Raw genomic sequence first — 27,936 nt, 5'->3', positions numbered from 1 at the left:
AGGACGCAAATGTTATTAAACGAAATCTGATGCAATGATTTCAATCATTTGAAATATTTACCAATTAGCAGCAACTACAATCTAATACCTTTAGTCAGCTCTCGGGAGCTTTTACTTTTACACTTAAGATTGTACTTAATTCTCTTATAATTTCATAATGTTAAACTTGTTCCAGCTTTTCGTTAATTTCTCTATAAAACACTTTCAATTCTAAAAGTTGGCCTTAAACTTAAACTTGAATGCGTGAACAGGTTAAATTCAGTTGACAGGTTTATGTTTTGTAATATCTTATATTCATGAATGTACTCACATAACCAATTCATGCGCTCCGTGTACTCAACCTTGCGCTTTAGATCCTTGACCAGAGCGCGAAAATCATCATCGTTGAAATGACATTGAATGATCGTGTTGTTCAGCTGCAATATGCTATACTCATTGTTGCCATTCCCATTGTTGGATGCAGCCGCTGCTGCGGCAATTGTTGCCATGGCATCTCTGGCACCATTTAGCGCATTCGATTCGATGTCCGTTGAGCTGGCGCGCAGCTTATTCGCTGTGGTAACCCCAATATGGCTCATGCCACCAATGCCAATGCCACCGATGCCAATGCCCATTGCATTAGAATCGCCATCAACATTGTTGCAGGATTTACTTAAAATAATGGTGGCTCGATTGGCAATTGAATTGGCGGCCAGTAAATGTTCACCAGCAGCTCCACAGCTACCGCGATGGAACGGGAGCTTGCCGGTTGTGGCAACTGTGTGGTTACTGCCGCTGGTTGTTGCTGCTCCAGTTGCTGTTGTTGTGGCACAATTGTTATTCTTTAGTGTGATGCAGTGCAGCTGATTGGAGAGAGCAGCCGAACAGTCGCTGGCACGACGACGACGTGGATTATCATTGCCCGTGGCAGTATCGGACAGTGAAATGGGCTGTAGAAAAGCACCGACAACAGTGCTGCTGCTGCTGCTCGTGGGCAACTGTTGCTGTTGTTGTTGTTGTTGTTGTTGCTGTTGGCTATCGTCAGCTGTCATATTGGACAAGGATGTTGACATGGTTAGGGCAAGGCCGTTATTGTTGTTATTATGATTGTTATTATTTCGTGAATCGGAGGTGGCAAAATGATGTTGTTGTTGTTGCTGATGTTGCTGCTGGCGACGAATGACTGTCAAGTTACTGCGGTGCTGATGCTCTGCTTGAAATTGATCCTCGTAGAATTGTATGAGTAACTCCTCGAGCAGGCCAATTGACGAACTGGTATTAATTGATGCGGAGGCCGAAAATGAAACAGAACCAGACGCTGTTGGTGTACCACTGGCTGCTGTCGAGCTAGTCGACGATTTGCGGAGCACAGTTGTTGCTGTTGCTGTCGTTGTTGCTGTTGTCGTCGTTGCTATGGCCACTTCCACCTCATCCACACGATGTATTATATCGTCTGCTCCTAGCACTCCAGTTGCTATTAAATTCGCTTCGACAAAGTCGTCTTCGTCTTCAGGTTCGACTTCTTCCTCTTCTTCGCGATCAATGCTAAGTGAGCGATTGCTACCGCTAGCACTATTGATGCTACCAGTAATGCTTACAGCTGCAACTGTTGTTGATGTTGCTACTGGTAGAGCTGCACCAACGGCAACAGCTGCCGCAGCCAGAAGCAAGGCTCTTTCGCGTTCTTTACCCGGATCGAATATTGAATGCTTTAATATAATCTCTTGCAATTGCCGGCGCTGACGACGGGCACTATATGGATTGGTTAAACGGAAGTCACCATAAAATTTGGCCAATCGACGTACACGTGACGCTATATAGCCAATTTTACGCAATAATCTCACATCGGCGCTTAGCGCAGCGGAAGCAACGGCAGCTACTGGCACTGAAACTGGCGATAAATAGCTTGGAGCGTTATTGTATTGTTGTCTCTGCGGCGCCGAGTATAAAGGAATTGGTGCGGAAATCGGCTTAGCCACAGGTGCCGGTGCGGGAGCTGAAGCTGCAATTAGAGTAGAAATAGGTACAGATGGAATAATTAATGATGATGTATGTTTATTATTTTGAAGTTGCAATATTTAGATTGATAGATTTACCATTGAGGTCTACATATATCGAGTTTGTAATATTTGTTATAAAATTAATTGTAATGATGTTAAGGTTAGTAATTATGGAATTAGAATTAAAATTACAAACTGTATGATCGCATATTGGATTAGACTAAATTCTATGGCGAAACAACTATTAGAAAAGAAATTTAGATCGCACTTACATTGGCTAGCTTCAGCCTCAGCATCGCTTGTAAGCACTTCCGCTGCTGCTATGGTAGTTGCTGCTGCTGTTGTTGTTGTTGTTGCCGCTATAACTGTGGTTGTGGTGGCCGCTGCATTGATTTCCGTTTCAGTTATTGTTGTTGTAGTTATAATTGTAAGAGTCTCAAGTGTTTCCTCGTCGTTACTGCTGGTTGTTGCTGTTGCCGCTGATGTTGCTGCTGCACTGCTGCCACGTCGACTGCTACTGCTGCTGCAGCCGCTGTCCTGGTACATTTATAAGCAACCCTCGCTAACCGGTCTCCTGCTCTTGTTGTTGTTGTTGCTGCTACTGTTGTTTGTAATTGTAATGATTATTTGATATTCTTTTGCTGCCGTTGCATAAATTAATGTATATGTTCAAATGCTGTGGAGAAACAGGGACAGAGAGAGCAAGCGTGAAGGTAGGGCTGTGTTGGGGATTCTTTCAGGGGAGTAAGCGCAAGAGCGAGAGAGTAAATATGGCCAGGACCAAGAAGCTACATTTACATTGCTCGTTTTGTTGTAGTTATATTTTGCTCCTTTTCTTTTCTTGATTTTGTTTTATTTCTTGAATCCTTTTTGTTGTTGCTGTTCTGAATTTTTACGAGGCTGGCGCCTTTTTATGACCGTTTCTTTTGTTGCTTGCAATTTGTTTTTGATGTTTATGCCCCGCGTGCCTCCCCTTTACCGATGTCCAGAATAAGCCGAGCAGAGCAGCGCAGACCAGAGATAGAGGCAAGCAGAAAGTTATGCAAATTTCCCCGTCGGCTCTTTCGCGCTATATCGCTTTCCGTAACTCCTCCTGGCGCCCCGTTCGCTCAAGTCAATTTAGTGGAAAAGTTGCGTTCTCTTTTTTTTTTGGCATATTCCAAACGGATACTTCCTAGCTTTAGCTTGTTGCTGCTGCTGCTGTTGCTGCTCCTGTTGTCGTCTGTGTTTTACATTTTATTGTATTTTAATTTGCATTATTCAACTGTTTGTCTGCTTCGTAAGTTACACGCCCATCGACATATTCTGCCACTTCCTCTCTGTCCTACTCAATCGACAAACGCAGACCCACACACACACACACACATGCAAGTTGAAGTCGCTTTTGGCTATAGATGGAACCGGCGTCACTTCCGTTTCCGCTTACTGTAACAATTGAAATGCCGTCGCCTTGTCCAACAAGAGCAAGTCTCTCTGAAATAAACAGAAATAAAAAATAAAAATATGACATAAATATACATTTATAAAGTTAGGCAAAGGGTTTTTAAAATATAAATTATTTGAATAAGTTCCCACTTTACCCACTTTAAATCAATGGCAAAAAAAAATTTAACTTATTCAAAAGGTCATTTAAAGTATATATATATTCTTGATCAGCACGACAAGACGAGTTCATATAGCCATGTCCGTCCGTCTCTTTCACCTGATGAGCAGCAGCAATAGGCATTCAGCTGCTGCAGTAGGATTTCCATTATAAGGGGTATTGTCTTTGTCAATTCACTTAACTTGAAATAAAAATTTTCATTAAAAGTTTTGAATAAGCTGCTAAGGGCGAAAGTCTTTTAAGATGATGCAATCGGTTTCTTGTTCTTGTTATCCTTTTTCTCCTCAAGAACATGTCATTCTTTCTTGTCAATCATTCACGCAATTCTCTGTTGACATTTGAATAGATTTAGCTCATTTGCCATTTTCGAGCTTTTTTTAAACATTTCTCTGCGTTTTTTCTGCGCCCCCCTCACCATGCGTCCAAGCACACACATTATTTGGTTGTATAATTTACAATGTAAGGACAACACAGGACGTCGACAAAATGTCGGTAAATCAATCACAAAAACTTTGCACACATAAACAAACGTAAAGATAACGAGGAAGATACAGCACTGAGGCGGAGATAGAAAGAATTGCTGCACAGTATCAACAAATAAACACATGGATAAATAGAAAATACACACAATGTAAATATTTTATGAAATATTTTTACTACTTTCTTCTTTAGTTCTTTCTCATTTGTTGTGAGCGAGTGTTGTGATAATCGATTGGAATGTGCAGCGAAGGGAAAGGTAATGGTGCAGATGAGGGTGAAGGTAAAGCAAACTCTGGCCACTGGCCTGTGGCCACTGGACAATCCCAATAAGCGACGATGTTGCCTCAACCGCAGAGACAAAGGCGAACTCATTGGGTGGTAGGTTGGCAGCGGGGCCGTGGTGATAAAAGCCATGGGTAAACAACAGGCAATTGCACAAAGCAACGCAGACAGTTACCGCAGCAGCAGCAGCAACAACACGAATTGTCGACGACTTTGACCAACGTTGACAATGACAGCAAATGTCAAACAGTTGCCATGCCTCTTCTTTCCTTCCTTTCCTTGCTTTCTCCAACCATCTCTCGAGTTTCCCATTAAGTGCATTGCCAACTCTGTCAGTCATTCAGTCAGTGAGGCAGTCTATCAGTCCATCTGTGCCTGTCTTTCTCTTCAATATGAGCCAGAGACAAAAGGATTCCACATGGCAACAGCAAGTAACATCCTACGGGATCATCCTTTTGTTTCAGCCAAGGCGACTAGTGGATGTCAGTCTTGTCGCTTTCTTTGATAATCAAACACCCTCTGCAAGGGTGGCTAAAATCAATGATGACCAAAAAGCTTCTATCTGGTCGGCTCAACATTTATTCATCGAGTTTTATTGAGACTTAAATTCAATTGAATTTCTACCCATTACATACATACATTCTCGAAACCAATCAAAATAAAATCATTGTACTCCCTGTATTGCCTAGAGGAGAACTTAACTGCATAGTTTAAAACTACAGCGACATTCAGTAGAGTCTCCTTCATTAGACGGACATTGACATGCCCAATCTTTTGAATTACTAAAGGGTATCTTGTAATCGGATCCCCAATTTAACATATGGAATTTGTTCACTTTACTTCACATTCATCCAATTCGAAATTGCTTCGGCCAGAGTCTCACTTTCATAAATTCTTAATTCTTGTTAGGGTTTTTAGCTTCTTTCAGATTTTTGCACTTTCGTTGGTTGGATTTTTTTCTTTTTCTTTTATTTATTTTTTTTTTTTTTTTGTTGGTAGGAATTTCTCGTCGAAAATTCTGCACGTTTCCTCCATTCCCGTGTCTTCTTTGAGTCCAGTTAACGTGCGTCTTTGGTATGCTGGCAATTTTTGACACGACCAAATGAAAAACTTTTCTCCTTCGTTTTCCTCTTCTAGTCAAACAACATAAAGGGACAAAAAAGGGACATTCAAGAGATACATGTAAAAGAAAAAATAAAAAAAGCCCGAGCAATATTTTGTGTTTTGTTTTGTTGTTTGCTTGTTACATTTAATTATGGGCAATTTCATTAAAGTCCAGAAACAAACACGCATATATTCGCAGGGAGGGAGTAGTACAAAGAGTGCGCGAAGAGAGGGGGAGGGAGGTGAAAAAGCAGCGAAAGTGAAAGTGTCAATATGGAGCCGCAGGTGGCAAAATTGCCGCCGCCTGTCATGGGCCTCCGACAAAATGCAAACGCAAACACAAAGACTCGCCGTGCGGCAAAGCCTTGTCCTCAAAAAAAAAAAAAAAAAGCCAAAAATAAAAAAAAAAACACATCAATGGAAAAAACCTGAAGCCCCAAAATCCCCAAACCGTTGAAACCTCGAAGCAACCACCACCACTACACAGATCCGCACCTGCACCTGCCTCCCCACCCGAGCCCGCACCCGCACCCGCACCTGAATCCTTCTCTCTACAATCCAATCATCCTCTAAACCAGCCGAAAAACCTTTGTACAGGGCCAACTGTTGAATGGCGGCGGCTAGCAATTTGGGTGCCATGTTGTTGTTGTTTTTGAAGCTTTTTATCGTTCTTGTTGTTGTTCATTTTTATTTTCCATTTTATTTATTCACCGCGAAATGAAATGTTTTTAATAAGCTGCTTCAGTTTGACCTTAGCCAGAACATAAAAGTGGAAAGAAGCGACGGCAATGGCAAAAGCAGTGGCAGCAAGCAAAACAAATATTAATATAATGAGTGAAGGTAATTATTTTAGCGAGGTTTAACTCACACCGCATGTAAATTGGGTCCACTTTTATTTAGGCATTGTTCAAAAGGTGTTTTTATACCCTTGCAAGGATGGTATTTTAATTTGGGGAAAAAAGCGTGTATCTCCGATCATATAGAGTATATGTATTCTTGATCAGCACGACTAGACGAGCTCATATAGTCATGCCCGACAGTCCATCTGGATTAACGCTTCCTGAGAGAAGAGTTCAACAACAAATTTTTAGTGAAAAGAATATATCGTGTTCCAGCTGGATGAAATGATTGCGAATAGTTCTTACACCCTTCCTTAGAGTTGAGTTGCAGAAGTAAGTCAAGCAAAAAAGTATATTTTTTTTTAGAAAAGCTATGAAATTATTAAAACATATTTATTAAAAATCTCTTAAAAATTTAATTTCATCATGGTAGATTCCAATATTTAATTAAATATGAAATAAGTTGAACTAGTAAGAAATACTTCGAACTATTACCCAACATATACACATCAAATAACATTGCAGCGCCCAATTTCATCTCTTTTCTATGTCTGGGCTTGGATTTGGATCTGACTCTGCCTCTGTGTTGAGTGTTGTCTGGTTTGGATTGGTTCAGTTTGGGACTGGAGGCGGGTGCCTTAAATGCATCATCAAAATGTGTAGCCTAGTTTTAGACTTGATGGCAAACAGCGACACACATTTTGCGGTTGATATGAATATCGATTCGACTTGGCCACTTTCACGTTAACTGTGCCACAAGAGAGAGCCAAACCGAGCCTGATGTACCCACTACTCTTCACTTCTTGACACCCTTCTCGCGCCCTTTCGTTTTCTCTCTCTCTCTCTCTCTCTCTCTCTCTCTCTCTTTCTCTCTCCTTTTATGCCTTTGCCTCTGTTACTCGCACAGTGAATCGTTACGCTTCGTTCACTTGGTATGTAAACTAGAACTTTGTATAAATTTATGTGCACAACAATGTTTATGTTGTTGAATAAACGAGCAGTTTTTGCATGCGGCCAACGTGGGGACCAACAGACCAATACTACCGAGTGTGTGTGTTTGTGTCTCTCTCTCTCTCTCTTTGTGTATGTGTGTATATGTATGCAGCAGTAATGGCAGGATGCAACATGAAAATGGCGTGCGGCTGGCAACGTTTTATTTGCTCTTGTTTTCCCTTACGACGCCTCCCACCCACCGAATGCCCTTCCCTCACAACTGATCTGCTTTTGCATGTCTCTCTTCCCCTTTACCTTATTCCCCCTTTTTTTCTTTTTTTGAGTGCATTCGCTTTAAATAGAAATATGCCAGAGCAAGAAAGAGTAGCAGGAGAGTGTGGCGAAAAAGGCTAGTCATATGCGTTTACTCTTAATATGATTTGGCTTGGTTGGGCTCTGGAGAAATTTTCAATTTCAGGTAACGGGAATCACCTAACTGGCCCCTAAATATTGACCAACAAAGAATCTAATTATTTTGACGCAACGAGAGGCAAAGAAGAAAACATTTTTTTGGCCTGAAACTAAAAGCAAGTTATGTTGAGCGATTTCGTTCACCATTTAACCTTTTTGAATTTCTCGATTTCTCTGTGTGTGATGAAGGAAGATGAGGAGTTAAATGGAAAGCAGTTTGTAACGCCAAACAGCAGACGCATTGTCTGATCCTTTGATTTTATGATACATACACACCCACGCAAGGTAAGCCACGCACGGACATGGGGCACACATACAAAAGCATAGTATATACACAGGCGTTCAATCAAACTAAACGCAAACAGAAGCAAGAGACATTCGCAGAGAAGGAGAGAGATAGAGAGCGGTGGTTATTGGGTCTGGGCAAAGCCAAGCCAACGAACCGTACCAAAATAAACACAGGGATATAAGCATGGGCATACGAAAGGACATGGACACGCAGCCAAGAACTTACTTAAGCAAGTGATTTTCAGATTTTCCGCTTTTGCTCTCTGCATGTGTGTGTGGTTTTAATTTCTATTTCGTGCCAATAATGGAAAGCTGTTTCTGCTGGTCTTGCTTCTTGATTTAAGATAAACAGGAAAAAAATGTATAACGGGAATAACCCGGGACTGTATTTGTTAACTAGCTGATTGATATTGACGGGTAGGCATTGCCAAATCACAGTTGGTTAGAGAATGCTTATCGAAAATCACATTTCACCACTAATTCCACTCTAAGCTTTTAAACCGATTTCACAACTCGATTTTGCTTTCTCGGCAGAAAGCAGATGCTAAAAATTCTGTTGAAAAGAACATTTTTGTAATGTGTGGATGCTTTCATGCATAAAAAAACAGGCAAGCAGACAGCGTGCGGGCCTTTGTGGCTCGCGCACTCGCACACTAAGAATGAGTGTGACACACACCTTGAATGCTAGTTTTTTTACGGGGGGGGCATCATTCATCATGTCTCCCGGGCTAGTTGTAAATAATGTTACCCACAAGGATTCTTCTTATACGCTGATTATGGTGATAAATCAAAAGTTTTTTTTTTTTCTGTACCATCCTCCATCTACTTCCCACCCACTAACCAGACACTCGTCACCCTCAATCCACACTTGTGTGTGTTGTTGCCTTTTTCTTCTCTTGTCGATGAATTCCTCAAATTTTGTTGGTAGCTTTGCATATGCAAATTACATTTGTCCAGCTTAAGACTAGAGAATTTTCTCTCGTTTCTTAGTTTTTTTTCTGAAAATTTCGTCCGTGCTCAGTTTGAGTGGGAAAATTGTTATTAAGCCGACAGCAAAAGTTCACGGCGATTCTATAAATAAGTTGAGGCAAAAACAACAACAACGACCAATGGAGGAAATTTGTGGATGTGGGTGCATGTAGGTGGGTTTTAGTGTGGGTGTGTGTATGAGTCTGGGGTTAGAATGTCAAAGAGTAGTAAAATTGGTTAGCTGCGCACGAAGCATAATGAGCTTTACTCCTAAAGAAGGCTAATTAACAAACAGCAGCAGAAACATTTTCGGCCATGTTGCAATTAGTAAATCAAATTCATCTATTTGGCCTTTCCACAAAAAAAAACTTGGCCAGCATTTGAACAGAATTTTTATCTTTAATAATTTAAGTAAATCTTCAGCTAAACTTTCAATTAAATAAAAGCTGAATTAATCAAAACGAAACCCACAGAGGGACAGAGACGGAAAGAAAGTAGAATGACAGATAGCCTGGGATGACAGGTAAGTTGTGGATGGGCATACACACGTGTGCAAATAACAATAATCAAGGCACATACACACACACACATAAACACCCACACTAACACAAACACCCCCACACACATCCACTCATCGTGTCAACGGCCAAAACAAATGATGATGCGAGTCAAATGAAATGTCCACAAACAGAGGAGCAAGGTGAAAAAAGTAAAAATAAAAACTAGAAATACGAATAAAAATAACAGTCAAGGCACTAAACGAAATCGAGCTGACAGGAAATAAAGACAATATTTGTCAAGCACCAGCACACACACACATACACAACCAGGAACCTTTTGCCAGAAAGTAAAGATGCAAAAAGAAAAGGAAAAGAAAAATTGCCAGTCAAACGATTTTTGTAAGCAAGTTTCAAGAGTAGATAGACGTTGGCGCAGAGGCTGTGTATATGCGTATGAGTGTGTGTGGGAGGTAGGCGGCAAGTCCGAAAAATATATTTGCCAAGGATGACTGTCGGACAGGACATTGTAACCGCCAAGCAAACAGGCAGCCTAATCAAAAGTAACACACACAAACACATTGCATGCATTGCAAGCAACTTCTGCTACGTCCAAAAGCAAACCAAGTCAACAAAACGCAAACTATTTGTTGGCCGGGCTGCGAGTATGTGTGTGTGTGTGTTTGTGAGTGGGTGAATTGGTTGACTGTTGGTCCTTCCTACATCCTCTCAATCTGCCTCTACCTTGTTTGGGGTCCCTCGCCTTGTTCAATGTTCAAACGGCTGACTTTGCGTCTGGTTGCCCTGTCAGCCAATTTGACAGTTACCAGTTACAACATTGTTACAACCACACACACACACTTGCAAATGAACACAAATTGTGTTCCTTCTTCAACTCGCCTTCCTCCTGTAGAGACAACTTATTGTTAAGCGCCATGAAAGATTCAATTTTGTTTTGTTTTTTTCTTAAACATTTTTCCAAAATATGATATTTTATAAACTTCAAGCAAACCAAGTCAATATAAGTTTATGATTATGGATTGAATTAATTCATAACCTATCTTTTTAGTAAGTGTCTTTTAATTTTATTAGTAAGCCTGTTATTTTATACTGGGTCCCAATTTGTGTTTTACCCGCAAGATGTGGTTTGTTGTTAAAAATTTCCTGATCGAATAACATAAAACGTTCGCCTAAAATAGGAAGGATAGGCTCTTGATTTGTTCACACACTACATATCTATGTATGTATATGATTGAAAAGAGAAGTAGAGATTTCATATTCGAAATTTACTTCTCTTGTGTATTCTGTGGAATAACTGAAGAAAACGAGAAAACGGTGGGACGGAAGGTCACATACACACACTGGACCTACACATATGTGCAAATGACAGTTAATGGTTTAATGAAATGCTGTTGAGTTATCGCAGCTGTTTACCTGCTGTCCTGGTGACCACTAGCACCCGCCTTTGTAACCTGCCATCTCCTATCCACAGAGCGGAACACAAAACTAAGCGACGCTAAGTCATGGGCTGCCCTTCTTCTCTTACTCCTCTAAGTCCTTCTCTTGGAGCTTCTCTTGTCTTTGTTGCATTTAAATTAATAGCATGATATGAATAGGTGCGCTAGTCTGTGTTTGCGTTGTCCTACAGCCCACCACATATCATTGTCAGGCAACCAGAAAACAAGTGACAGCAGCAAGTTGCAGTTGCCAGATGCAGTTCATAGTTGCCCACATAGAAGAAGGATATGATATACACAAACATATACACGCAATTAAAAGCTGAAATAATCTTTTCGAATGGTTATGGTTTTAAGGCAAAAGAATTACATAAAAGTTTATGCTCAATTTCAATTAATTGCAAATGTTTGCAAACTCGCCTCCCTTTCTTTCTTTCAGACACGACTATTGATAATGAAATGTTGTTAATTTTCTCATGAGCATGAAGAGTGGTGCAAAATAGTTTGAGATTGAACTGTAACCCACTGTCACCTGGGAGAAAATTTTTTCAATAATGTACAACGTACGTACTTATTATACATAAACTTGACAAATAAGATGTACCTTTAGGGGTTTCGGGTCTTCATTTTTTTGACTAGATGCGTATGTATGTAAATTTATAAATATTTAACATGAAAAGTGGCAAAAAACAAAAACACAAAAATCAATATAAACATGTCGACCAACCAATCGTACGTTCACATGCAGCATGTTTTATGCACACATATATGCGTGTATAATAATATGTGCATACAAGCTTTTATTTATAATATGCATATACATATGAATGCATACATACATATACATATGTATGTACAATTTATAAAATAGAAAAGCGATTAAAACTCTTTCACTCTTTCAGGCCAAGAATTTCAAGTGCAGTGAAAACAAATTTGCATAAATGATTAAAAACTTTGCCACACAATTTGTCACATTTCCCCTTTTTGTTAGACATACATAGGGTCAGGCAGACTAAGCCCTAAAGTTAAAGTGTGAACACCAATCTCTTTTAACTTTATCACCATCGTGACAAACTTCGGCATCAACATCTATCCCCGCTGCAGCTGCAGGTCAAACATGAAAATTAAATTCAATTATGAAGTTAAATATTTTTAGTCATTGAGTTTGTTCCATCGATTTCCTCTTACTCTACTCTCTTCATTAGTTATTGAGTAAGTAGATTTCTAATGGCATTGTCAGGCAATTTGAAATTAATAAAAGCAAAGTGAAATTCGATAAATAGAAAGGAAATATTTTCACTTTGACTTCGTGCTTTCCCCCAAGTTATTCAGCCAACTTGCTCAATCTTATTAAAATGCTGTTGCACAGTTGGTTCATATCGTCTACCAAATAAATGTGGCTTAACAGGGGTGGGATAAAGAGCGAACTAAAATCCGCTTTACTGTTTGCAGCTCTAAAGTAATAAAATTGATTTTAAGATATCAAATAGGCTATGAATATTTCATTCAGCTGCAAGAAAATCACTGCTAACACCATCACATATCGATTTAATTAAAAACACCAAATTGTATATGACCAACCTTATTCCATCATCCCAACATACCAATCAACCTTAGCATCAACATCTTCGTCATCATCTTGCAGGCATTTCCTGCAGTTCTGCCTTTCCAACTTCTAAATCCTCCCGGCCATCCTTTTTCGCTATCACAGCATAGCCGCATCTTTCATATCGCTAAATCCCATCCGGGTCTCTTCTGAGAAAAAAAAAAAGAAACAAGCCAAAGCCAAATTGCATTGTATGCTATTAGCGGAAATAAGCACAGTGCAGCAGCAGTTGAAAAGGCCACCCGAAGGTCACCTTAAGCAAGTGAAGAAAAATACAGAAATACACGCCATCCAGGTTACAGATGTAGCAAAAAGTGTTGCCTACTTTTTTGATGGTTAGACCAAAAATAGCATTTTTAGTAACCGTTTAAAATCAATTTCATTTCATTTCGTTTTCAAGCATTTCATTAGCTTTGTAAAATAAAGTATGCATAAAATTATAAAACTACACAAAAAAAGTAAAGGAGTCAATGTAATGTGTGTGTCTTTAGCATTGTGTGAAGACTAACGGCCTGTGGCGCTCTCTTAGTGTCTCTCTTCTTGCTGGCTTTTCTGGAAAATAAACGTTGTATCTGCTATGGCTTTTTGTATGATTCATATCGATGGATTTTGGTTAAAGCGATTGCAATGTTCCTCGGGCACGCACCGAAGACAACGACAACAGCGGCGGCAACAAAAAGGGACAAATGGGCAAAAAAGAAAAACATTTGCGACGTGCTCACACAATGCAGCAAATCTATGACTCAATCTTTGTTGACGGCTGTGGCGATGGTTAAACAAAAAGCAGTTAAAAACACTAAGCGGTGGTCCCGTCTGCTTCATCTTGGCTCTCATAATAAAGCAGTGGCGTGACGAGACGTTGGTGTCCGTGTGGTGGGGAGGTAGAGGTCTAGGGGAAGGCCGAGAGTGCTGGCAGCAGTTGCAGCCATAAAAAGGCAAAACGTCATGACAATGCGCCATGTTGTAACAGTTGTAAGCTGATGACGACGAGGACGATGAGGACGAGGACGATGTGTAGATGATGTCGGAGATGATGGCGAATGGAGATGAGGAGCACAAAAATGTAATTGAATTTCTGTTGACAGATTTTAACGCACAATATCCTGCAGGGACATTGTTGCTAAAAAAAAATGTAAGAAAAAGCGACAAACCAAACGGGAAAAAAAACACACAAAGCAGATAAGAATGGAAAGAAAAAACAAAAACCAATGTCATACAGAAGGTTGGCAGGTAGGTAGGCGTGGCAGGTTGCTGTTAAAAGTTGCGCAACTCAATTATGTTATATATGATTGTTTTCACTCTTCTTTTGAATATAATTTTCAGAATACTATCTATATATGTATGTACATACATATATATATAATCTTTTCAAGAAGTACACCAAAACATCCATTTAACTTGATAAGAAGCTTAAGGGATACATACAAATTCACATTGAAACTGACACACAGATATTATTAAAGTAAAACGATTTTTCATGTAGTTGGGTAATGATATTGTTGCCCCTGATGTGCGTAGTACAAGTTTTTATGTATGTTTATTCCAGACACACGCCGTCACCCTACACCATTGCCCTCGATCTGACCTGAAGTGAACTGTACTGAACCTGTAATAAACTGCTTGATTGAGTGACTGACTGACTGATTGGCCGACTGACTGAACTGAACTGACAAAAAGAACAAGTAGTAGCAGTAGAAAACAGAGAAAGTAAGAGAGAGAGAGAGAGGGGGGGAAACCATTCACCAATCACCATCGCCACCAAACATTTCCATCCCCATCTCGTCATCATCATTGCCATCCTCATCGTCAACTCCATCGTTCTTATGTATGCCAAATTGTGCAAGGCTCTTAATGCGCTTACATGGAAAATCAATTCGTATAAAGAAGCAAAAACACAGCAGCAGCCCAGATGGTATGTGTATGGTTCATGCAGCTATATAAAATATAAGCATGCATGTATGCATATGGGCAACCAAAATGACCAAAGCTAAAAGCCAGAGTAGTTAAAAGTTATAACCAAAAGTCAACATTAAACAAACATATGATCTTTTCTCTTTTTGTAGACACAGTCTTTCTCATGACATTTATATTGAAAATATAAATCTTGATTTAGGCAATAAGAAAACGAGTTAATGGGCCCAAACCGATATTAATATATAATCTTAAAGCAGCTAAGAGTCAAAAACAAAAAATACAAAGAGTCATACTCACTCACAGAAAGATAGAGATAGAAAGAGTGGAACATCTTGCTGTGATAGAAGACATTACCCCCTTGGACTAAAATGAACCACAAAATGGAAGGCATAATATGCCAAGCAGCGGGTTACATCCAACACTCACACAATTGACTCAATTTAGGTTGAATTTCAACTTGGAACTAAGCAATTGTTCTTCATCTGCTTAGCAATTACTTTTGCATCATTTCATTTATTTCTATCTTTGCTTTTGCTCGTGCCTATTCTACATGTTCGTTTGGCTGTTCTCATTTTACGTTTTCAGTTAATTTATTATTCATTTTCGAAAGGCAGGAACACAAAACGAAAGGAAGAACTATAAACAGAAATTCACCAAAGTTAATTTGTTGGACTTGCATTGGTCGAATAACCAACTATATATACCAGGATACTCCTGCACTCCTCTTCGCTCTTAGTCATCCCTAACGTTGGTTTCGTCTCTTATAGCTCTTCCTCTGGTCTCCCTATTTTTTCTTGCTTTCGTTTTCTCATGCCGTTAAATTGAGCTGGCAATAAAATAAAAACAAAATGCCATAGAATCATGCCGAATTTGTTTTACTCTTTGCTAAATCTCATTTTGACTTGATAACTGATCTTCCTTGAATTGATTATTTAAATTAAACCGTTAAATGATTTCTAACCATTAATGTTACACCTCAGCAACATTTATTCCAATTCTGTTTGTTTCAATGTAAGCCACATAGCTTTTTTTTAAGTTTATTTCTTTCTTTACTTCACGAGAGGAAGTTTCGTTCAACAAATTCTATCTTCTTGATTCTGAATATATAAGAGATGCTGGAATGAATATACCTTCTCTCGACAAGAGTATACAACAAAAAAGTTCAAAAGAGACTCAAAAAGAAAACTGTTTGGTTTTAAATTCATGTGGCCTCATCCCAGGTCCCCGCAGTTCCACACAGTTTCAGCTCACAGTCCCCGGTTCCGGCTTTAATGTATGAAGCATAGTGAAAGCTTGTGTGTATGTAAGTGAGTTTGTATTCGTGAATGTAGATGGCTCAATGTGTGGCACTTGAGAAAGGTCAGTTTTAGCACCATGGGAAATGGATATCCTTATTACACACGCATATATGTACCCAAGCAACCTTAAGAAGAAGTAGGATGACCAAGCGTAGAATTTCAGTATAACCAAACATACACACGCACACACATTCGTGTACAATACTACTGAATCTCAAGTTGTCAGTAGTTGTGTGACCACTTAAAAATACACTTTGGACTTTAAGCTTTTGGTTTTTTTCTTGGTTCTCATTTTCAGGAATTATTGCAATAATCCAAATTCAAAAAGGTAATTCAAATAATAAAAAAGTTTTAAACAGTGGACATAGTCGGCCGAAAACAGCTACCAATTCAATATAGAACTATTTTATAATATCTAGTAGATAAAGTCCATTATCAAGTTGAGCCAAACTAAAATGATATTTTGAGAAATTATTGTGCATTTTGTTCGTATGGAGAAAATTGAAAGACTTTTAAGAGCTTTAACATCTCTTACATTCACGAAAACGCTTCTTTGTGTCGGTTGTAAAGAACAATTTGCAAAAAAAATGTATTGTCTAAGGAGGAAATATTTCTTTTATTTATATATTTATAATATAATTTGACGGGATAGGCACGCCACACCCACACACACACACACACACACACACACACACACACAGTAACACACATACACACTAACTTACAGTGTGCCTCAATCAAAAGCAGCAACGGCAGCGGCTTTTGCATTTATAAGCCGCACCGAAAACCAAAAGATGAGGGCAAAGTATAAAAGCCTTGAAAACGATTCAAGTTGGCCCACCCAAAACCACACACATATATGATTTTGCTCTCAATTTTATTTCGACTTTTGTATATGTCCGTTTGAATTAATATTACAATGTCCTTGAGGTTTATTTGGCTTGATATTCCTTTTTATCTTTATATATATTTAGTACATCTTTTTTGTTGAGGGTTGGCTTACTCCCCTTCTCATTCTTTTTCAGTCATCTAAGTCGGTCTCTGATTCCGATTTCGATTTCTTTTCGCCTTATGGCTGTTTTTTCATATACGTATGTATTTTTATATCTTATATGTATTTTTTTTTTTTTTTTTTTTTTTTTTTTTTTTTTTTGTTATTTATGCTCTGTTCTTATTGTTCCTTGTTCTTGTTCTCTTGTCTTTATCTTATTTTATTTCTTTGTCATATTAAAAATTCATACAAATGTAAAACGAAAATCCTCAAGACAATCATAAAAATACAAAATACAAAAAAAAAAAAACAACAAAAGGGTTCTTAAATAGCAAAAAGAAAACACATCCAAAAAGGCAAAAAAAAAGTAAAACAAACAGTACACAGCAAAGGAAAAACGATGAGGCGCAAAACGTTTGCAAATAAAAATAAAATATAATTTCAGCTTCAAAATCCTCCCAAATATGTGAGGGTTCAGTGTGGAGAATATTTCGCGTTGGCTGTGAAGGTCGCTAATATGTTTTTTTTTTCGCTTATGTATATTTGTCGAAATGCCAAATCAAAGCCTCTGTTTAAGAACGCTTCAGGTCTTGAGACTAACTCGACTATGAAATTTGCCTAACCACTGTCATTGACATAGATACAAATACACTAGACATCCATCATCAGATTGGCCAGAATCTGGACTGTGTGGGATGAACTGAATCAATTAGTATTTAGACAAATTCAAATGAACTCAAGCCATAAAGTTCTCATAAAAATATTAACATTATTTCTCGCAATTTATTTATTTTTTATCCTGTTCTTAAAATGTGTGGTACGATTTTTCACTTAAATCCAAGAATCAAAGTGTGTTGACATTTAAGAAAGAATCCTCTCGTCGATTGTAAGAATCTTGAATCCCTCTAGGACGTATATATCGGAAAGAATCCCCTGAGGACGTATATATCGGAAAGAGTATTAGAAGATACATAGATTGATGTAGATGGCAATACAGTTTCAAACATAGGGAGCAAAAAAAAAATAAGAAATATTATACCAACTTGTATGTCATGCGTACGTGGCGTATGCGTGATTTTTACAGTCATGCACTGACAATCACTTGGCCCGAAGCGAAAATGATAATGATGATAACGATAACGTTAATAATGTTGATGGCAATGATGATGATGAACGTGTCTGGGATGGCAGGGCTCAGTATGTTGATGTTGTTGCAGGCGAAGCTCATAAAAATTCTAAAAACAATAAACGTCAATTTTTCATGGCGGCTAATTCAAGGGAAGCTGCCTGCTCCCTGCTCCTCGCCTGCGGCTAACATCGCGTAAACAAAAGCCACAGGAAAATGCCAAGCCGAAGAGGATAAGCAGGCAAACAGTCAGTCAGTCAGGAAGAAAGAAAAACGATGGGGGAGGCAGGCAAAGAGCTAAAGTGAAGGCGGAACATTTAACTAGGTTGACACTTAGCCCCAGCCTGCGGGCCAGGATATGCTTTAATGATTCATACTTGAATGACATTGAGCAAGCCAGAAAGAGAGAGAGCGAGACTGAGTGGGACTTTCATTTTATTAGAATATAATTTGCTCTAGCTAAAACTTTCATCGTGCCTAACGTGTATGTTTGTGTATTTCTGTAGTTGCTAGTCTCTGATATAGTAAATTAAATTTGTTAAATCTATTTTCATGTAGTTTACAAGATGTCTAGGCATCTTTCTAAATATATTTCGGAAATGGGAAGCTCTGAATCCTTGAAGCCAAAGCAAAACTAATAACCGAGAATATTTAGTTAGATAAGCAGTTGAAAAAAGTGAAATTAAAATTGAAGCAATGCCAAAAACATTGCCAACATTCTGACGATCGCCCAATTGTTAATATCACGGAATGCAAGTTTCAAAATCTTTAACAATCTAATGAAAAAATCAAAAGAACATGGAGTCGTTATCGTCAGTGACCACAATTAAAAAAAAAAAAACAAGCCTGTGATCTTTATTGTGTGCATTATATTTATGTTGCAGCTTTATGTGGTGTTCGGCAATACTTTAGTCTACAGTTGTGGGAAAATCGGTGAAAAACAATTATGTATAGGTAATTGTATTTGTGTAGAGTACAACAGACATGAGGCATTAATTAATTTTTGAACACAATTACAGCAATGACTAGGGGTTCGATAAGACGAACGGATGGTGCTTAGAAAAATCGATAAGTAAATAAACTATAAATAAATCAATTAACCTGGCGAACAAAGGTAAAATCTATTTATTCATTCATTCATTATTTATTTTATTCTGGCCCCATGCAACACATGATAGTTGCATACGAAGCTATGTCCAGAGAGCGAGGCTGATCCGCTGACTTCCTGACCTCCAAAACAGTATTTAACATCTGCCACGGCATCTTAAAAATAATTATGGACTAAAGATTATGCTCATCATAAGGAGTAACTTTATGTCAGTAAATTGAATAAACCAATCTTTGGCAATGGGCAAAATCCAGTTTATTGAATTTATTGAGGAGGGCATACAACACATACAAAAAAGTCTATTATGTTAACTCTCTGTGACCATAAAAACAACTACACCGACAACAATTGCATATTGTTAAATAAATGTAAATTTAATGAGGTGAACACATAAACATAATAAATAGAATGAGAATGGGGTGGAAACGGAGGGGTAAGAGAATGAGTAGAAAGACGCAACCAAGTGGCACAAATGAAAGCAACAAGAGACAGTCTATAGGCCTGTCTTTCTCTCTCTCTCTCTTCCTGCTCCCTGCTTTCGTCCTCCTATCGTAGTGCTCCAGTACAACCACCCACCCACCACACAAAGTGAAGCCAATCAAACAGTCAGCGGTTGTCAATTAAACTTAATTATGTTGTCCAGGCAACAGCAGGCATCAGTCAGTTGCAAGATGTTTGCCACTGGAATGATGACTATGCTTATATTTCATGTGCGATCTGCCCCCTATATGTGTACGTCTCAAGTAGGTGTAACTTCATGTTGTTGTGTTTGTGTGTCTGCGAGTATAAACTCAGTTTATCGAGCATTCAACGAAATGAAAGTTGTTTTCCTTAGCAGAAATTATTTAATCATTTACCGTTATACGGTGTAATGCTAATATATAAACATTTTCAAACCATACCAATAAATAATCAGATTTCATTGATATATTTCGTCCCTTTTCGTATCGTAACTATAACCAAAATTCGAAACGATTACTTAGTGTCAATAACCGGTTTTTAGTTTTTTTTTTTTCAAATAGAATATCACGCTTACTCATTCATTCTCATAGCTAACCAAACGTTTTAAAAGCGAATGTCAGAAATTGACTATAACGAGAGCGAGAATAAGGTTTACTTACTAAAGACCTCGACCAAGCCCACAAAAATAATACCAGTTCAATGAACGATGAATATTACTTGGTATTTGTGTGGTTTTTTGGACAAAAGTTTCTGCCGTATTTTATTGCGTCTGGCTCACTAAATGGAAATGGTAGTAGATGCAGCGGGATGGAGAGAAACAAGTGGGACGAAGTAAAAGTTATATATTATCGCTAACAGCAAAATGCCAAACTACTATTAAATTGCAACTCAAAGAGAAGGAAGAAGACAAAGAAGCGCAAAATATAATACAAAAGCGAGCGAAAATCATAAAAAGAAGGAAAAACACAAAAACAAAGTTGTCTAGTTACAAGGTTTCGTGTAGATTTTCATTAGCCTCGGCAATTGAGTAAAAACGAAATAAAATGCCACAGACAGAAGGCAAAAGCGGTGGAATGAAGGGTTTGCTTGTGTAGAGATGATTTGGTAGGAGAGATGGACTCCTACCTGTTGCCAGTTGTAGGCAATCGAAGTTCATTCCTTTGTAGCATTGCTAGAACGATGTTGGTCAAATAAATTTATAGCATTTAAGTTTCACTCACGCAATACTAAAAGACGACACAGACTTATGATGTACAGTAAGGAACGGCCCGGTTCGACTTGGGCCACCCTAGTTCAGCCCACTTCATTGTTTACGTGGCGCAGGGCGTATGCGTGTTATAAAAATAAAAATGGTTGCTATACATACATGTCCAAATGAGGGGAGTGGGAGCGGTAGGGTGCACCCTAGCTACTCATTAGGATGGGTTTCGTATTTTTAGCAACACACACGTAGGTCTCTGAACTTCAGAACGAAAAAGGAATCTCACTACATACATACATGTACATAGGTAGTGTAGTAAATTTGTAAGATGTATATAATAAATTGGCATTGCTTTACAAACTTCTGTCTCTTCATTCTCTTTCTGGTTACTTAGTAGTCCTGTCTGCCGCTACCACACATTTAACATTTGTTATGTGTATCTTTAAGTTTTTTACGCTAGACGGCCATACTTAACGGCGTTAAAAACTTGAAAAATTGGCGACAACGGCATTTAAAATAAATGCGGCATGACCTTTTGGTCAAAGCAAGCAAACTTATGGTAAACTTCTACCGACTGCCGCACTCTAATGCGAAGGTGGTGGGGCTGTATGAACCCAAAAGACATGACCAACTTCCGCTGCGAAGCCAAACCATACAAAATTTCATACTCTGCCACCTATTTATCGCTATGTCTGCGTTTTGGGAGTTAGAAACAATACCTGTTTCAATCCAAAGTAATATTGCCCATTTAATGTGCGGATAATTGGCTTGTTGCATATTTTATCGCTTAATTGCCTCACATTGTGTGTGTGAGAGTGAGAGACTTTGGAAATTGAGCCAAATAAACAGCCATTACAATCAATGGAACGATTCTCCCTTTTTCGGAGGGCTTTTAATTGCGGTCTACCGTTTCCCACAACCTGTCGTTTTATTCCCGACCTGTTGTTAGTTCTTAGCGAAAAGTGAACACAAAGGAAGAAAAACAAATATGTTTTTTTGATTCTTCTCTTTTCTGCACTGTCTTCCTTCTCCTGCTACACTTGTAAGCAATTAATTGTTTTAACTATGAAAACGGCGGCAAATTGAAGTGAATTGTAGATTAATGTTAAAATTGTACAGCTGTAAATCGGCTCTTGTGTACAATTAAATTGTATTTGCTATGTTGTTCGCCTGGAATCAACTTCTCATCACTCTAATACAAATCAACATACTTCGAGTTCAGTTTACATAGTCAAATGCCTTCAAAATCCGCTAATAAAGAACCAATCTAGAAAATGTGCTGTCACACAGTGTTATGAAATTGCGGATAGAAGATGAAAAACACATTTTTGCCTCCCGTAGCTTTTATCATTCAACACTTTATTGACTCGAACATTTTTTTGTATTTGTTTTTAGTTTTTGTGTTTTAGACCCTTTTGTGCTAACATTGATGATGCCTAAAAGTGGTCTGTTTGGGAACTAAAATTGTTTCCATTGGCACCAGCGATGGGGATGAGGATGGCGCTGGCACATGCCGATTAATGATCTTGCTGTCATGCACCTCGGTCAGAATTTGACTGATGCCAGACAAAAGCAATTGTTCGGCCTGGCAGCGTTGGACCATCAGCTGACCAAAGTAGTGTGTGGCATGAGTCAGAAGCGGATCGACACCCAAATAGTTGCAGGCCAATATCAATTCGACCAATTGGCTTAGACCGCCCTCAGCCAAGAAACTTTCATCCCATGTTGGGTTTGGATTGCTCGGACAGGGTAGTGAATGGGCCAGTTGCTGAATATTATCGTGACGATGTCGCTGCATCCATTGGAGAAGACGCAACACTGTGCACGATCTGATAGCCGATAACTGGATGGGTTTACGATGCTGACGCATAAACAGAGAGTAGCGATTCATCAATTGGCAGGGTATATTTACTTGACGACTGTCACTGCAATTAAATAGATGGAATTGCAGTGGCATCGATGAGACTTGTTTCGGTTTGACCATCGTTGATTTGAGTGATTTGGTCTTGGGATCACCAAACGCATTCATCAGATGGCGATTTAAATATGGAAATGGGAGAAATAATGATAAACTTAATGACATGCTTGAGCTGGAGCTGGAGCGGGAGCTGGAAGAAGAGGATGAGCAAGAGGAATATGAGTAAAAGGAATTCTCAAAGGATGAGTCCCTCTCCTCGATTATTTGCTGGCGTTTGCGTTGCAAATTCTTTTGCCTCTGATGCAAACGCTGATGGGTATTCTGTGTGCACTGCATTTGTATCGTTCGACTGACTGGTATATGAGAAACGGTGCGACGCCATGGATTTAGTATATTTTCCCATTTCGTCTTAATTGCTTTCTTTTGACCTGTTAAACGAAGATGCTGCTGCTGCTGCTGCTGCTGTTGCTGCGACTGCTGCGGCTGCCGCTGCTGCAGCTGTAGCTGTAGATGCTGATTATATGGAATCATTACCAGCCTGGGTATTTGCGAACCCAGTCCCGGTATCAATTCTTCTGCAAATCCCTTGATCATATTCCATTCATCTCTCTCCGTCTTCGCACTCGCTTTGGCTATTGCTCGTCGTCTAGCATATGGACTGCTGGCAGGTAACGGAATTCTTGACTTTAACTGTGTCTTCTGTCTAATCATGCTTATTATTTAACAAGTAATTAATAATTCTTATAGTTATTATCAACTCGAAAAAGAAAAAAACAGAGAAAAAAAAAAAAAAAAAAAAAAACGAAAACAAGAAAAGACAATGCCGACCAAAGTTTTTTACGATCCTTTTTTTTTCTCTTTTTTGATTTTCTATTTTTGTCCTTTTTCGAGGAGATGATTTCTTTTTTTGTTTTTTGGTTGTCTCAAACGTTGCCTTCACTTTAAACACAATTTTTTTATTGGATTCCGTGTATAAGGTTGACCTTTGTATTGATTTGGTTATGGTTTGTTTATGCAATTTGCTGACAAATGTAAAAGAGTATGAAAAATTACTTGAAGTATTATTTCGTGTTTTAAAGTTGCATATTTCTCGAATAAATTACAATTACTGAATGATTAGTTATAAGAAACACACGTTGTTAACCACAATTCTAAAATTTTTTGAAGTTCTAAAACCTGGCTAACTTGATTCTCTTTAAACGAAAATCTACAATTCTGCTTCATTCTTGAATCTATTTGGCCTATCGACCATAGAACTGGATTAGTTGAATAATACATTACGCATATTTACTTGATAAGATACATCTTTGATATTTCTGAAATTTCTTTATGATGAGTAAAATCAATCAATTACCTTTTTTAAATATTGGATATTGAATGGGAATTTACCCAGGCAATAAGTTAATACTATCTTCAATCCATTTCGCTACATTTTGGATAGGGTTGGTAAAATATAATCTTGCTTTCTTGCAAACCTATTTATATGAATATATATCACAACCAGATTAAGAAGAGGCAGTGGAAGAAAAGGTAGGTGATTTCAATAAAATGCAATTTGAAACAATTTTCCAATTTTCTTGGCGGTGTGGAAATCGTAGGAAAGGCAAGGGCCACAGAGGTTGGACCATTAAAAACTCATTTAAATTGAATTTGCCAGGAGAACTGTTTAAGCTGAAAAGAAGCCAAGCGGCTATATTGTAATTAGAATGGAAGTAGTGCGAAAGAGAGGAAACAGGAGATCAGAGGAAAGCAAGGGAAGAGATACATAGGTTAATTATAAATCTTTGTTTTGTTGCATTGCCTGTGCGATTGCGCCAAGGTTGCGCTCTTTCTTTATAAATCTTTAAATGGGTTGAATGGAATTAGCTCGAAATTGCAGAACTCGAATTCAAACTAACAATCGAAAGGGACAACGAATGGTAGAGAGATAGAGAGCGATAGAGAAAAAAAAGGAGAGAGAGAGATAAAACAGAGAAATGAACAGTGTCTCTACATGCATAATACATAATACATCAAGTAAGAGGAGAAGAAGTAAAGTCAGAGAAAAGCTAACAACGGAAGCAAGTCAATTTGCATTGCGGCTTAAATGTAGAAAACCGACCTCGACCCCCGCAGAACCTGCATTCAAAGCGCAGAACAAAAGGCAAAAAGCAACTGCAAAAAGGATTTTCCTAGTTGCCTTGGTGGTATATTGGTTGCTTGGTTCGTTTGTTGGACAAATTCAATTAAAAATCCACAAAGCATATACTCTGGTAGCTGGAATAAAATACAATTATTCGATATGCCCCATAATTACAAGGACTAAAATATTACCAACTACATGGCGCATATATGAGTACAAATTTAAGTTTTAGAGACCTCTATAAATATGATAATTTTAATAACATTTCTTTGCTAAACTAACTAACTAATGAAATCAATAATAATATAAGACTAATTTCCCATAACTTTCTAAAGGGTATTTTTAATGTCATCTCTCTCTCTGTCTCTATTTACCATAATGTTAATTTCATTTACGCCAACAAATTGGGAATCGAAATTGAACAAATGCAATTATTTGCATATATAAAAGGCAATGAATAAGTATTTTATGTCACATATCGGTAGATATATGTATACATGTGTACACAATATATTGTATATATATTTTTGGTTTCATTCTTTGTTGAAAGCTAATTGAGCATAATGCAATTTAAAATGGACGAAAACAGATTGGGAAAATTGCATCTATAGGAATATTACATGTGTTTGGAATTAAAAATGTTATTTAACTAAATTAAGCGACAAACATTGCGTTTAAAACTAATAAACAGTAGAGATGTACATGGAAGAATAGGTACCATAATCAACAACTGACAACCCAAGTACCCAAACGCATGTACATTGGGTTACAAATACCCACTTAACCATTACGATTTTGAATATGATGAGAGTTCAAATAAAGCTTCTAGCCAATTTTCTATACTTACGATTGACGACTTTACTTTTGATACAACTTAAGTCAAAACAGTAATGACAGCTCGTCTCACCTGGAAGTAGAGAGAGAAAAGTTAAATTTAAGTTTATTTCGATACAATTGTAAGGGATTAATATACATGCAATTAAAAATTTATCGATGCATCCCATAAAAAAATTCTATCAACTAATTATAGCCTTGTCTCCCAAAGCAGAATAATCGTCCTGTGTCCTGACAGATGAGCGAAACTTGAGATACATTTACATATGTATATACATGTATGTATATGTATGTATATACATGTATGTATATGTATGTATATATTGAGTGCATGCTAGGTATAATATGTATGTACATATATCATTTGGGTTTACTTGTGCTTATGCTTCTGGCCCAAGGAAAGATGTTTAATAATTTACCAAGTTCTCGGCAAAAGATTCTGTTGCTGTTGCTATCAATACCATTATGCGTGAAGGCGGCGGCAGGTCTCTGGCATTTCATGCGAATTTAATGTACTTCTTGATGCAGTTGTGCATAAGAAATCAGTTGCAGCCTCAGCACCAGAGAAGGAGCCAGAGAGATGAAGAAAGATAGAAAGAGGTAAAGAGCAATAAAAAGAGAAGAAATGGACTTACAATTTACATATCTGATATGTATATCTGGGCTTGTATATGTATTTGCATGTGTGTGTGTGTGCGTTAACCAACCAACTCAGCCAATGTCTCACTTTTTCCATTGGATTTGTGCATTTTCTTGTGTAGAACCTTTCTTTATCTTAACATAAACAATTCCAACAACACAAGACACAGACTAATGGGTGAAGTATGCAATGTGGGTGTGTGTTGGTTTGTATGTGCCACGCCCACACATCACCGCCCCTAATGCCAACGCCGACAGCCGGCAAATGCAAATGCAAATGCGGTTAGGTTTCAACATTTGCATGACGTTGACGACCACTGCGTATTACCAAACCTCTCACGCCGCATGCTACCTTCAGCCGTCTTCAACATTACTGGTATTTACAAAATGGCTAAACTGCAACATGGCTGCCATTCACAGCTAATGACATTTTAAATAAAGAGCTCTCTGCTTCCTTCTACGTCTCCTCTGCTTTACACCTGCGACACATTGAGTTTTTGCTCTTTGTTTTGTGTAGCTCTCAGTTCAGGGAGTGTTTAAGAAAAGGAAATATGAAAATGTTATTAAAGTTAAGAAAAATGTTTCATAGATCTAGATACACACATACGTTTATATGAAACACTTTTAGCATAAATGGTGGGCCATTTCTCTACAAAATAATAGCATACTTTGCAGGGCAAAGGAAAAATGGTTAAATATGGGTGAGTGGCAATGGCGTTAGACCAACTGTACCTTAGATGTTGTGCAACACCTCCCCGCCCCTATGCTTTGTGCGACCTTGGCGTTTTCTTTTTTATTCATGTCTGTAATTGCAATTATGATATTAAAAGGTTTTCAGCATTAAGCAAAAAGTTCACTCAATGTTAATTAAAGTTAACAGACAACAAACACAAGACACAAGCAACTGAAACTAATTTTATCTACTCTAACTGTGAATTTCTATAATTTCTACAATTTCACTTGGCAAAAGTTTATATTCAATAAGATGCCCTATCTTCGGCACAAATCAGAAGCTGGCAAAAAAATACAGGATTCAAATTTAAATCGCATTTACTTCGGCTGGCACACATTATTCAATGGCCGAAAAGCATCCTTGTCAAAATCACTACTTTAAAACGGGTTAAAAAGCTAAAGAAAACCCATATGCGAGTTATCGAAAAATAAATATTGCATATTTATGTTCATATATAGGTAATGTAGGTGTTGATGAATGTTTGAATCTATGGATCTAGATTAGAGTTTTCCACATATTTTCTTTTGATGCGCTTTGCTCTCATTCCTTACATTTAATGCAATGAAGCGACATTAATTTCTATTCTGTTTGTACACAAGGCCTAGAATGAGAAATTTAACAATGGGATTTCTTTGGCTTTTCTTCTGCACTCCCTCCGCGTCTTTTTTAGCTTCTTCATGCAATATTTATATTTGTTTTGTGTGGGTATGTGTGTTTTATTTTTTTTGGCTTCCCAGGGATTTCAAATGGCAGTTAATTGGCGCATAACTTGGGCCCTCCGCAACCGCAGAACAACAACACCGAACAAACAAACAAGCACAAAATACAAACACAAAAATTCCCCCTATGACTAACAAAAATACCCTTTAAAACGAAACATCCTAAACTTAATTTAACTTTGAAATGTACGTACGAGGTATGGTCTTTAATGAAAGTTTGGTGATTTGTCTGCTTGGTATACTTCTTCTCTTTGGGGCCGTCTACAGGGTATTCGAGGAGAAAGAAGGAGAATGAAAACCCAAGCGACTAATCTACAATTGACACACATATGACTAAACAATGCAAAACTCTTTTACACCCTT

The 27,936-nt window shown here is 38.1% G+C and overlaps 2 protein-coding genes across 4 annotated transcripts in view; both read right to left on the bottom strand.

Annotated features, from left to right (window-relative positions):
- Positions 1-25,944, bottom strand: part of Pde9 (phosphodiesterase 9) — a 56,162-nt gene extending 30,218 nt beyond the window's left edge. The window contains exons 1-4 of one of the 2 annotated variants that reach the window (XM_068283563.1): positions 25,902-25,944; positions 25,496-25,555; positions 2,252-3,452; positions 311-1,981 (exon numbers count right to left, since the gene is read on the bottom strand). In XM_068283563.1, the coding sequence (XP_068139664.1) occupies positions 311-1,981; positions 2,252-2,525 (1,945 nt within the window). In that variant the 5' untranslated portion in view covers positions 2,526-3,452; positions 25,496-25,555; positions 25,902-25,944. The remainder of the gene's footprint in view (positions 1-310; positions 1,982-2,251; positions 3,453-25,495; positions 25,556-25,901) is intronic. The other variant, XM_068283562.1, reaches the window with a different exon arrangement.
- LOC137586973 (alpha-protein kinase 1) lies at positions 21,947-23,689 on the bottom strand. 2 transcript variants are annotated; one of them, XM_068303187.1, is made up of 2 exons: positions 23,580-23,689; positions 21,947-23,238 (listed from the first exon to the last, which is right to left on the bottom strand). In XM_068303187.1, the coding sequence occupies exon 2, from the start codon at positions 23,235-23,237 to the stop codon at positions 22,029-22,031; it is 1,209 nt and encodes a 402-aa protein (XP_068159288.1). In that variant the 5' UTR covers position 23,238; positions 23,580-23,689; the 3' UTR covers positions 21,947-22,028. The 2 variants fall into 2 exon arrangements, with proteins under 2 accessions (XP_068159288.1, XP_068159289.1); XM_068303188.1 differs by having other exon boundaries at positions 21,947-23,225; positions 23,580-23,595.
- Positions 25,945-27,936: the final 1,992 nt, after the last annotated feature.

This window comes from Drosophila tropicalis, unplaced genomic scaffold (assembly GCF_018151085.1).
Source record: "Drosophila tropicalis isolate 14030-0801.00 unplaced genomic scaffold, ASM1815108v1 contig_158, whole genome shotgun sequence".
NCBI lineage: Eukaryota > Metazoa > Arthropoda > Insecta > Diptera > Drosophilidae > Drosophila > Drosophila tropicalis.
This window is presented reverse-complemented; position numbering and strand designations above follow the sequence as displayed.